This window comes from Phalaenopsis equestris, unplaced genomic scaffold, assembly GCF_001263595.1.
Source record: "Phalaenopsis equestris unplaced genomic scaffold, ASM126359v1 Scaffold000428, whole genome shotgun sequence".
NCBI classification, from domain to species: domain Eukaryota; kingdom Viridiplantae; phylum Streptophyta; class Magnoliopsida; order Asparagales; family Orchidaceae; genus Phalaenopsis; species Phalaenopsis equestris.
This window is the reverse complement of record NW_018164869.1, coordinates 1,775,829-1,789,177: the sequence shown is the minus strand read 5'-3', so window position 1 is coordinate 1,789,177 and position 13,349 is coordinate 1,775,829. Positions and strand designations below refer to the sequence as shown.

Here is a 13,349-nt window from a genome sequence, read left to right as displayed (position 1 = left end):
CCGGGGCCAGCGCAGCTGCAGCTGAAAAGCTGAGAATCTGCAGCTGCGCCAAACAGGCTCTAAGATGGCCTGCAAACTGCTTGAGCCTGAATTATCAACTCAGCTCTCACCAAAGCCTCTTAATGATGAAATTCAGAGCACTGGCTCAGTAACTCAGTTTGACAAGAGCGATGGGCTTAATGTGGTGCACTGGGCGGAGGTAGATGGGCATGACAAAGGAGATGAGCGTGCAATGTGGAAGGCTTATAAACCAACATGAAGGCTTAAAATGGAAAAATATATAGAAGGATAAAATACATAAGAGATATTTAAATAAAGAGAAAATGGAACAAAATAGGTGAGATACAATTTCAACGGCTCTTTCCAAGCTTTACAATTGGAATCAAAAGACTACAGGCCAATGACAGAACTTCTTATCCATCTTAAGATAGACTAATAAAAAGATTATTCATAGAGTAGGGCTACAAATAACTAACTACCAAATTAAATATCAAGTGTCCAAAATGGCAATGAGAAACAAGAAAAGTAAAGCTATATTTTTCTCATAAAAATAAACACTTAAAAATAGAAATTTCATTTTAAAAAGTTTGAATCAATACATGTTTATCTACACAACAATACATGTTTTCAAAGATACATATGCATGCACATGCATGTATTCACATATATAAAGTGTGAATAAATAAGTTTATAGATGTGTGTGTGTCTATGCACACCACATTGGTTTTTTCTAAGCGAAGCAATGTGCAAGCCAAATTGAAAGAAAATCTATAAAAATTAAAAATAACAGATAAAAACTACCATGATCCATAAATAGTTTAACTTAATTTATCATCTTTTAAAAATCAAATAAAAAAAGGCAAGTAGATTCAAATAAAGAAAAATAAAAAAAAGTTATTAAAACAAATAACATATTAAAAAAAAAAATTTATTTATTATTAAAAAAAAGGTATTTGCTTGGCTTAGGAGTACATGTAATTACTCAACTGCTAGCAGTTGCCGCAATGCTCCCCACTCATAACCCTTCCCCTTTGTGGTGCTCCCCGACCCCACACTTAGGCAACTCACTACTACAGCCTGCTCTTTGCCCTTTTTCTCTACCTCACTCGACTCTAAATCCTATCAAAAAACTTAAATTGAAACCTATTATAAGTTATATTACGTATGTATAACAATATCATATAACAAACAATTTTTAATTCTTATTATACTTGAGGTGTCAGACTCAAACAGAAAAGAAGCCTTGCAACATGTCTCAACCAAAAATAGTGCAGGCCTCACCGAAACCATTAAGGCATAATACTCGAAACAATTTTTGGCTGCCTCATGATGAGGCACAACTCGAGGCATGCACCTTGAACATCTTTTTAATCAATGATACATGCACATGCACACATAAACATTAATATTACATGTGATCAACATCAAGTACAAAAACTTAATTAAATATCAATTAAATTTTAGATAATACTTTCTTTAAATTAAAAAAATTGGCTTTAACGAGCTTGAAAGGTTACTTAAAATAAATCCCTTTCAACTTAACTCGATCCTAACTTGACTCAAAATCACCTTTAGTTCAGGGCATTCCTAATACAAAAGATCTGATGGGGACGTGCAAAATAATGGAAATATGTTCAATTTTCCGGTTCCAATTCAAAAACCTTAGACATTTGTTCATTCCTTGAAATGAAAATTAGAATTACACAAAATTTGCATAGATGATAATACAACAGCCGATTAATATAAGTAACAAAGAAATTCATAAACAATTAAAACATATGTTGAAACAATTTTTGGCTGCCTCATGATGAGGCACAACTCAAGGCATGCACCTCGAACATCATTTTAATCAATGATATATACGCATGCACACATAAACATTAATATTACAGGTAATCAATATCAAGTACAAATACTTATTTAAATATCAATTAAATTTTAGATGATACTTTCTTTAAATTAAAATATAGGCTTTAATGAGCTTGAAAGGTTGCTTAAAATAAATCCCTTTCGACTTAACTCGATCCTAACTTGACTCAAAATCACCTTTAGTCCAGGGTATTCCTAATACAAAAGATCTAATGGGGACGAACAAAACAATGGAAATATGTTCAATTTTCCGGTTCCAATTCACAAACCTTAGACATTTGTTCATTCCTTGAAATGAAAATTAGAATTAGACAAAATTTGCATAGATGATAATACAACAATCGATTAATATAAATAACAAAGAAATTCATAAACAATTAAACCATATGTTGACTAGAAAACCATGCCACAATTTAAGAAAATTAAAATTTATACGTAATTTAACATAATCTAATCAAACAACTACTAGAAACAATTACTTAATAAGAATAAGAAAAATAACAGATTCAATATAATAAAATAATTGGGCTTCATGCCCAATTTAAGGAGACAGCTTCTTCAATCTCAAATTGCAATGGGAGAAGGACAGAATAAATTGCAAATGATTAGAAATTCTTTTACAAGCAATAATGAAGTAGAATCCAAACAAATTATCACTTTCTTCACATAGCTCAAACGCCCGGATACATGATAAAAAAATCTTCCTCGTATATAGTTAAGAACGTCAAAAAAATGGAATCAACAACCATTTCTGAGTCAAAAGAACCCAAAGGTTGCATCACAACGAAACTCAAAGTTCAAAAGGAACAGTTGTCCTGTATCAGACAACTCGTAAAGGATCATGAATAAAACCCACATAATCAAGAGTCATGAAAAATTCACGATATTAAGACCCTAGCTAAGATTGTGCTAGGCTCAAAAAAAAAATTTAAAAATTTATATTCAGCCGATTATGTATCTATATCTACCCAAGAATATATTAAATAAAAGTAAAATAAAAGATCAGATTATTTTTAAATTATAATGTACTTAATCTTTTAACATAGAAGGAATTTATTGTTATCTTCTCTTGATTTAAATAAACTTCCCGAAAGTATCTATATTAAAATATAATAATTCCCCACTACAAAAAATACAGAAGCACAACTTCTAGCAACTATAGACAAACAAATCCAATTGCATCATTTCCATTCTATTATATAAGAAAATCCTATATCCCACATTATGCTAGTAACATATTATTAGCCATCCCAAGGGACACCACTCTAAAAGTAGCATCATTATGTAAAAACTAACAAAGTCAATAACAAATGTCCAAATAATCATGTTATAATTAAAAGTAACCATAAAACCTAAATAGCATAAAACATTAAAATAAAACATGAAATAACAAAAAATAACATGAAGCTAAGCGATTCCATTAGGAGGTAATAGCAGAAATGGAAGGATGGAGGTGTGGCGGCGGCGGGGTTTGTTGGGATATAAAAGATTTGTTGGGATATAAAAGATGAAGGCCTCAATGTTCACAGAAATAAAGATATGAGATAGTAACAGAATACTAAAACAAGCATGCAGAAGCTAGAGGGAAAAAAAATAATGAAAAGTGCAGTGACAAGACGGACTAACGGCAAAAAAGGGAAGTGGAGACAGAAATAGAGGTGGCTGTGATGGTGTACATGGAGGAGTCATGGACATAGTAAATTAGATAAATTTAAGCCAACAGATAACCTGGTTTTTTACATTTTGACGAATGATCTTTCATCCAAATAGAGCATCAACAATTAAAAACTGAACCATTACCAAACAAATAATTTATAAAAATTAAATAAAGCAAAGAATGCCGTGAGTGTATTATATTAGAAAACTTACAGGCTGTGGATATTGATTGCTGATTCCAGTTTGTGCAGCAACCAAAGGATTATACTGCACAAATTTAGCAGGCAGAGGTGCACAAGCTGGAAAAGAGCTAATCTCGAGACTTGACTGTGCAGCAACAGCTGGCATTGCAGAAGGGAGGCTAGATGCATAGCTTGTATTCATAATAGTAGGGATGACCGTGGAAGTGGATCTAGCACTAGAAAATGATGGTAAAAAAATTTTTGCTTCTGGATTAAGCTTAAATTCCTGCAATACAGAATAGAAAAAATTAACTGAGAAGAAAACAATCAGGAAATCAAACATATATGATCAATAACAAAATACTGTCATAATTATAAGGAAACATTCAATTTGCATAAATTTGGAAGTTATGTAAGCTCTTAATTTGAATGGAGTGGTGGAGAACAAAACCAAAAATCTTTTAAGCAAAATCTGATAATCATAAATAAGCTCATACCATCTAGAAATCTCTCCATCCTCCTTTTCCTCCCTGTCCTCCATTATCTTGGTTCACATCCAATGAAGTCAAAACTTTAAGATTTACATACTCAACACCTAAGCTTTATTATTTACAAAAAAAGCACTATGTTAACTCCATTAACAATAATTGTGGGGCATTCACAGATGGTAGCGGAGAGGTGGTGAGGGCAACGGCGCGAGGTGGCAGCCATGAAGCAAGGTCGGCGACAAAGTTGGCTACAAATTCTGAGACCACGAGGTGACTAGCTTGGTGGCACATTAATGGTGACGAGGTGGGCAGTAACTTTATAGACGGCAAGCTCGACAGCGGTGGTGGCAAGCTTGGCAGTCATGAGGTCAACAATGAAGTTGGCAGCGAGAACAGACATAGGACAGTCAATGACGAGATTGAAAACAGAAGGTGATAGGATTGGGCACCACCATGATGAGTGGTAATTGTAGGTATTATTTTATTTCATTTTACTTTGATGTTTTGGTTCAATATATGTAAATAATGAAGTTTAGATGTTGAATATATAGATCATAATATTTTGAGTTCAATGAATGTGAATTTCACTAAATATTACACTGCCATTGGAACTTCTAAATATTTACTCTCTCTCCAACTTACATGGCAAGTATTTATTGTCATGCAAAGTGCTCATACTTGAAAAGTTGAGGAGCTAGGACCTCACATGCCATTAAATAAAGAAGTATCTGCTCAAGTACCCAGGCCATAAATGACAAAACAAACAACTAAATATAAATTAGCAATTTACGAAAGCAATTACTCAATTCACAAATCAACAGATTTGCTATAACAGTATAATCAGTAATTCGATACTCAGCTAGATATGCCCAGCATGTTAAAGTAGCTCATCAAAATCTTAAAAGATTTAACAAAAGGCACAAATGAGATTGAAAATTTAGTTGCAAAATGAAAAGCGAGAGTTGCACAATATAATTTGACCAAAAACCCCTCGAATATTCACTAAATAGTGGATACAGTAAATCAATGAATTAATATCAAACATGTACCTTGACACTAAATTTCCATGCTGTCATGTTGTAAATCTTAACTTTTCATGTAATAAATCTTAAATCTCCCAATGTGCTAATGGTATTCATAACAATGGCATAGATAAAAAAAATCAAAATCTCATTTACAAATCTTGGAAAAAAATTGCTCCCAGAAATTTTGGAAGGTTCAACCTCACCTTCTTACAAGTATTGCAAAATGGGCTTCCTTCAGAAGCTGGGAGATTTGATGATGTTGATAGGTTGGAGATAGTAGAATTACCGTCACTTGATACTGAAGAGGACGGTCTGGTTGAAGGTCTGCTGCTGCTTTTGTCTCCAGTTGTTGATTTCTTGGCTGAAAACACAGCATGGTTTTCAATGGACTTAGCTTGAAGGCAGTAACTGTAGAAAAATTATTACATATAAAAAAGATTTGACAGAGTAAGTAAGATTACACACTATTAACCATGTTATAAACTAGCAATACATGCCCAAAAAAGACAACTTAATATAAGCAAAGAACTATAGTGCTTAAGCAAGGAATGAATCCTAAAAAACTTACAGCAAGAACTAGAATGGAGAGCTTCACATAAAACCTGCACAAGCAGGAAGACAGCATAACAAAATGATGGTTAGCAAAGTGCTGTTCAATAAAAATGCACATAGTTGGTAAAAGATCATGCTTAACACATCCTACTGTGTCTGTGGAAGAATCCATTTCGATATGACTGCTGGAATTCGCTTCAAGATGAGACTCACTATCTCCAACTTGACTGCCAGAAAATAATGGGCATATCAAAGAATTAAAGATAACCGATATAATCAACAAGTCAAAGCATCAGGTACACTAAGAATGGCATGAAACAAAGAACCATCAAAATATACTTCAGAACAATAAATTTACCCTTCTGAAACTGGAACTTCAGGCCTATCAGGTTGCTCTTCAACCTAAAATCATAGAAGAAGCAATTCATTGAAAAGAATCTAGAAAAATGAACCCTTTTGAATGTAGAGGATTTCTTTATTGAAGGATTGAAGTTTTGATGATAATTCAAACAAGCTGAAAAGGCGGGTATTATTTGCAAATGTTTTAATCTGAAGTTTTGACCACTGTACTCAAGGAAGACATTGTGTATTAAGCAAACACAACTGTAAAACTCAAAATCAAATATATGCATGCTGTAAACCTGATTGGATGTATAATTATAAATATATGGAGAATAAAAAACGACAGAATATAAAGGCACTTGTCAACATCGCTGGTACTGTTGTGACTGTTGTGACGTTGTTTTGTGCTGTATTGCATGAAATAAAGTCGCCAGAACCCTCACCCAGATGGACAAGCTATTTTGGCAGTATATTACCCCGTTGTTATGGAGTAATTACAGATGTCCATAATCAATGAAAGACCATCCATTGCATGCTTCCCACAAAAATGAAAATTGAGGTATGCAGGGTTTTCTAAAAACAAAACAGGACAAAAACATGACTAAATGAAACTTCTGGATGAAGAATGAGTTCATCTTCGTTATTCTTTCCTTTAACAAGCACAAAACAAAAGGTATGAATAGCAGCCACACTGTAAAATGATGTATTATCACCTTTAAAGCACAAAGATGAGGGAATATGGGCCCAAAATGACAAATAAGGTAACATGATAAATCCTGAAAAATTAAAAAAAAAGTATGAAAAACTTATACTAAATTTAATAAAAAATGAAAAAAAACCTTGGGATGGAATAAGGAGCTCATATTTATAATTCTTTCTTTTTCAAGCACAAGGCAAAAAAATATGAAGAACAGCCCACGCTGTCAAATGATGAAGTGTCACTTTTAAATAACCAAACATAGGGATATTGGTACAAAATTACAGGTATGGCAGCATGATTGAAACAAAAGTTGTCGAAGAGTTTCTAAGTGTTAATAAAGACTAGGCAGCACCAAATGACATCTCATTAAGTGTCTGAGTGTGAAACTCTCCAAGACTACATGACAGTTTTAGTGCATCACATGGTTTATCGCAGCTTTCAATTTTCATTCTCGAAACTATCACCACACAGAGTTGACTAATCTGTCATATTCCATGATAAATGGCTTAAAGTAAGATTTCACCAAAGCCATTCTATGATGTCTAGTCACCAACCACCCATGCAATGCTAACTCTCATCTTTATAACAGCATTGTTAACGGGTTAATAGATGATAACTATCGGATTTTCATGTTGAATCAAATGATAAATGCTAGCTCTCACTACTGACTCACAAAATAATACCTCTCCAACCTCTCCCCCCCCCCCCCCCCCCCCTCCTCCTCCTCTAAAGATGAGATTCAAAAAAGGGTTGTAATTCAAAAAAAGTAACATCCATGAAAACAAACATATTTTAGAAATATGATCAAAAGTTTGATACCCCTTTTGAGTTTGAATATAATAAACAAACACACATTTATGGCTCGGGATTCAAATTTTCCTTGATTATGATTATGAATGTGAATAAATGCAATACGCAAAAAGATTTTTAAAGGTAAATCAAATAAAACTGATGTGTTAGAGTAAATTTTATGAAAAATATCAAAAAGTGCTTCAAAGTTTAAAATTTTATCTGGTATTCCATTAACGATAAACGTCTGATAAACGTAACAGTCAAAACTGTTTCAGACCAAAGATATTTTGGCGCCTGATTTGTAAATAGCAATGCCCGAGCAACTTCTAATAAATGTTTGTTTTTTTACATTTAACCACATAATTGTGTTGTGGAGTGTCAACACAAAAGCTTTGATGAACTATTCCTTTAAAAAATATTATTAAAAAATTATCGGTCATTATCACTCCTTAATATTTAAATAATTTTTTGAAGTTATGTTTGTACTATGGTGTGAAAGCTTTTAAAAATTTTTTTCACTTCAGATTTTTCTTTTAGTAAATACATCTAACTTAATTTGGTGTGATCATCAATAAAAATACAAACCACTTTTTTCTAAAGTGCATAAGATGTTTATAAGGGCCCAGATATCACAATAAATAAAAGTAAAATGTATAGTTGTTTGTAAATTTGAGGAGGAAAAAACACACGATGATGTTTAACAAACTCACAAACTTCACAATAAAAATGTGACTAGTTTTTATTTTGAAATAATTTGGGAAACAAGAATTTTATATGTCAAAAACTAAGATGAATTAACACATAATATCATAACATAATATTATTATTTTTGAAAACAGAATAAATATTTTGACATTGCCTATTCACATCAAGTTTATCGTCAAAATAATAGCTCATCATTTTCCTTAGCGTTGTCAATATAATCCATAGTCAATTCCTAAAGCTCACAATAAGAATAGTAATTCACTTACACTGATAATCAAAAGAAATTTTGCTAATGGACAATAGATTATAAGATAATCTGGGGAAGTGAAGCACATCATGAAGAGTTAACAACGATGTGAGTTTCAAAAATTCTTTTCTTGTCAATTACCGAGAGAGAAGCATCGAGAATTTTGACCATTTTATTGTCGGCACAAGGTCTATAGGATGAGAATAATTTAGAACTAGTTATATGATCAGTTATGCCAAAATCAATTATCCAAGAATAAATAAATTTTGGGTTAACAACTAACAATGTAATGGCTAGAGAGGTACCAATATGTATTGGCAAGCATGATAGAGTTAGTGATAATTTTAGAGACTGAAACATGTGCAGATTGTCTAGCTGCTCCTTGGTAAAAGGTATTATGTTCGAGTTGGTAGAAGAGTTTCATTAGAGATGGCTTGATAGACCCAACCTTCACATTTAGATTTTTATTTTCAATTTGTGGGTTTATCATAAGCTTCCCACATGTCTCATTCGTATTTCATGATTTTTTGTGATGCTCGCACCACCATAGGTAGAGCGACTTAATTTTGAAATTAATGGAACCAATAGATATGGTAGAATGTTTTTGGGTGTCGATCATTGCTGACTTGTGTGACATCATCGGAAGAGAAGAGAGAAGAGGATAAGTCTGAAAATCTGAGTCAATTTCGATCACGAATTATTTCGGCACTCTAAGCAAAGTAGAGGAGCAGCTGATACCAGGGCTAAACTAGATTGAGTATTTGATGGGCACACTTCTAATTCGATTTGATTCTTTGACTCACGACACTTGAAAAAGGAAGCCTTCTATGTGAAAACTAGAGGAAAGTAAAGAAGAAGAGGTTCTCTTTTCCTCATTCCAATGACACTGAAGACTGACAAGAGATTAGTAGAGAAAAAGCTTGCCACTGAGAAGCGGCTTCCAGAGTCAAAGTAGGGAGAGGAGCTAAAATCCGTTGTCGTGGTAGGTTTGAAACCCTCGACAACAAAGCCGTGAGGAAACTGGGACGAGAGCTATTTTCATTAACTCTCCACGTTTTCGGGAGTCATCACTACAAGTAAAGTCCTTACCGAGACGAAAGTAGTCATCGTGAGGAAAGAAAGACGTGAAGTTACCTTCCTCAAACGTATCGGGTATGAGGAGAATATATGAGAGTTTCGTTGGTCTCTGCACGCCACTATACTGTTATTGCCTCAGTAGCTCTAATCATAATGATCTTGTTACTACCTTCACAGGGAGATCTAATCACAACTATCTCGTCGATGCCTTTCAGGTTTTAATCACAACAGTAACGCGAGGATGCGATCACAAAGACGATGGTTTAGGGCGATTTCAAACTCTAATATCATGTAATTTGGGAGAAGGAAAAGTATTTATTCATCTTCAATTTCATATAAAATGATTACAAGATCAATAACTCCCCATAATAAAAGAAAGAAATCGGAATTATTACATACCAATAATTATGAATGCTAAAAATTAAAAATACTAATAATAGAAGATACAAAAAATAAAATCTTCCAAAAAAATCCAACAATAGCTTATCCACAATAATAGGAAGGGTAAAGGACTCTTGTTAATCGGTTACATTTGACATTGTTCTAATAGTTGAAGCAACATAATAGCTAGGTAACGAGTTTAATAATTTTCTAGCTAGTAAGGATCAAATTACTCTATAGTCATCACAGATAAAGAGGTCCCTATGTTTTGTTATGGAGCCACCATTTTTTGGGTATTGGGTTTTCTTGTTAAACCAACTGAGATGGAACAGCGGCGGGTGAGGAATGTTATTAGTTCAAAGGACCTATATATACAAAGAGTTTTTACATATAATGCCCTTAACAAATTGTAAATAGCACTCAAGTAAATAATAAAAATAAGTTGGTTTTTGCTCAACTAACACTTTTTTTTTCTCTCTTCTGTTGATGAGAGGTCAAGTTGTTTCTCGTTCCTTCATCTCTTCAATCCCTACTACTCTTTACTCTAATTATTTTCTCCCAGTTCTATATCAATTTTAGTATCAAAGGCCAACATTGGCCCATTCAATTCGACTCAATCCGCCACAATCCCGCTTGCTTCAATTCCACACCACATCGCACTTCATAAGCTGCCATCTTCATCTGTGACCACATATGTGATCATTTTGGTTTGTATCCACACCAACGTGCATATCCTAGCTCAGAACTAGCATCCTCCATCTTCATGATCCCACCTACTTGCAAATGTCATGTTCATACCCACTTGACACTTTCATCTTCCACCTTTGTAATTCTCAGCAAATTGGAAGTTTTGTGATCACTCACATCCACAAAACCACTCCCACTTTATCTCCTCTCAACATTCACTTTTTGCCATCCTTCACGCACACCCGCTTAGCTCACAATACCTTTTTTATGCTTCCCCCCACCGTAGTTCACTTCTTTCGCATTTTATAACTATGTTCATCAACCATAATGCTAAGAAGGAGAAGTGGAAATTGGAGAAAGAAGGTGCCTTCAAAATTTCAATAAATCAACTTACTCAAATGTTACTAGTTTGCCATCATGCCAAAGGACCTATATATACAGAGTTTCAAAAATGATCCGTCTCCTTCTATCTCGTTCTTTCATGTAGTTTATCTCTACTACTCTTTGCCATATCTCTCCATTTTCTCCATTAACTTTGGTATTAGAGACCAACCTTGGCTCATCAAATTCAATTTCATTTGTGTTAATCACTTAATCTTGCCTGCGTCGATTCCATACCATATCACACTTCATAATATACCCCTTCATCTACGACCGCATTTAAGATAGCTCAGGTGTGTGCCCATTCCAATTTATGTTTCCTAAGATGGCACTAGCATCTATCATCTTCATGATCACACCTGCATGCAAAAATCTTCTAGTGCTTGCTCAACACTTTCATTTTCTGCCTCCATAATCCTCAGCAAGTTGGGAGCATCGAGACCGCCTAACTTTACCACTCCGCTTTATCACCTCTTTGCACTTGTTCTTAGTCACCCTTCCCACATACCTATCTAGCTTGTAACAGCCTTTTAAACTTCTCACAACTAGGAGTGTGCGTTATTTGGTCAAATTTGAAAAACCAAATTGAACCAATCCAACCACATTTCGGTATAATTTTGAAATAATGATTCAAGTTTCTTTTTTTTAAAATATTTGGATTTCAATTTTTTGGATCAGTTTAAATCATCAAAACCAAATAAAATAAAAAAGTAAAATAATATTAGGATATTTGAAAATTCAATTCATTTAGATCGGCTTGTCCATTACCATCTTCGAGAAGTGACCCTCAGAAATTTTGTTAATGTGGTCCATTAGAGGGAGAGGCACCTGAAGAAAATATCTCAAAATGGAACCTTGATTTTTAATTACTTAAGACCCAATGCTATTTTCGATTTACTCAAAATCAAACTGATTAAACTGAATTGAATTTACATTCAGTTGGGATAGGTTTTAGCAAAAATTTGATTCAATTTTTTGGAATTTTGATGTTGGTGTCACTCAGTTCTTACAATATGTGAACCAATTCATCCAAATAGAATGGTTCCATGGCCCTACTCACAACCACAATTGATGTCTTCCACATTTTACAAACGTGTTCATCACCTGTAGTGCATATCTCTGCCTAGCTCAAACTTCCGTTTTAGAACTTCATCGCAAACCATCCTCACCAATGAAGCAAAACAAACAATCCTCTTAATGGCAAATTACTTATCTTAAAAGACTAGACAATCTTGGATATATCAAATAGAAAATGACAACATCTTTCCTTTTCTAAAGAGTGGTTTATGTTGTGGGTCATTGGCGTGACACGAGATGAAGTAATCAAGAAGAAAGTAGAAATTGCAGTTGTCTAATCTGGCAATTGGTAACTTAGGAAGAACAATGAAAGTGTCATCTTCCTTCCTTATTGACAAAACTACACCATCGGCAACCATTAAATGAATTAGATCAAGTCAGTTAAGTAACAAGCATGAAGACCTTCATGATTTCAAAAAATTCTTTACAAGTTTTGATAATAATATTCTAGAGAATAAAAAAGAAGAATCTTCTATTAATATTGTTAATATACTAACATTTTTCCCCTTCAAACTTAGCTCCTAGCAATAGATTTCTCAATAAACACCTCTTTCTAAAGATTGGCATTGCATGGATCCCTCTTCCTTAGGATGGGCATCATTAGCACTAAATTACAATCCAAAGCCTACAATTCCTCCAGCAACATTTCAACTCTTCATAATGGATTTTTTTCCATCCCAGGATAATTGATGCATCACAAGAAATAACTTTAAATTATTTTGGAATTTAGTATTCATTAAATTTATTTTATATTAAATTGGGATGAGTTATCATTTAGATAATTTTAGATTTAAATTTGAGTTGCTTATGATAAAGTTAGATTTGACTTAAAATTTGATCTTAACTAGTAACCCTCATTAGAATCATTCAAAGGAAAAATAAATAAATATTAGGCTTTGCACAACTATCCTACTTTCCCTCTTCTCTTCTCCCTTTCCATCTTGTCCTTTGTCTCTTATCTCTAACTCTCTCTATCTTTATTTCTCTCCCCGTTCATTATCAGAAATTAGTGGCAACTAAATAATTAAGACGTACAAATGGAAACAAGAAAGCTGTGGAAATTAATCTACATTTTAAAGGAGGATATTGAAACATTATTATTTCATGTAGACCAAAATTTGGAGGGTTGATGGGCAATTGATTGAGGGGTGGGGATAACAAAAGTTTGGCAAGAAGGTGTGAACCGCT

The 13,349-nt window shown here is 33.6% G+C and overlaps 1 protein-coding gene across 2 annotated transcripts in view; it reads right to left on the bottom strand.

Annotated features, from left to right (window-relative positions):
• Positions 1-13,349, bottom strand: part of LOC110027549 (polyadenylate-binding protein-interacting protein 4-like) — a 39,188-nt gene that overhangs the window by 19,039 nt on the left and 6,800 nt on the right. For both annotated transcript variants that reach the window (XM_020729038.1, XM_020729037.1), the window contains exons 5-9: positions 6,131-6,174; positions 5,924-5,999; positions 5,789-5,822; positions 5,424-5,581; positions 3,739-3,993 (exon numbers count right to left, since the gene is read on the bottom strand). In XM_020729038.1, the coding sequence (XP_020584697.1) occupies positions 3,739-3,993; positions 5,424-5,581; positions 5,789-5,822; positions 5,924-5,999; positions 6,131-6,174 (567 nt within the window). The remainder of the gene's footprint in view (positions 1-3,738; positions 3,994-5,423; positions 5,582-5,788; positions 5,823-5,923; positions 6,000-6,130; positions 6,175-13,349) is intronic.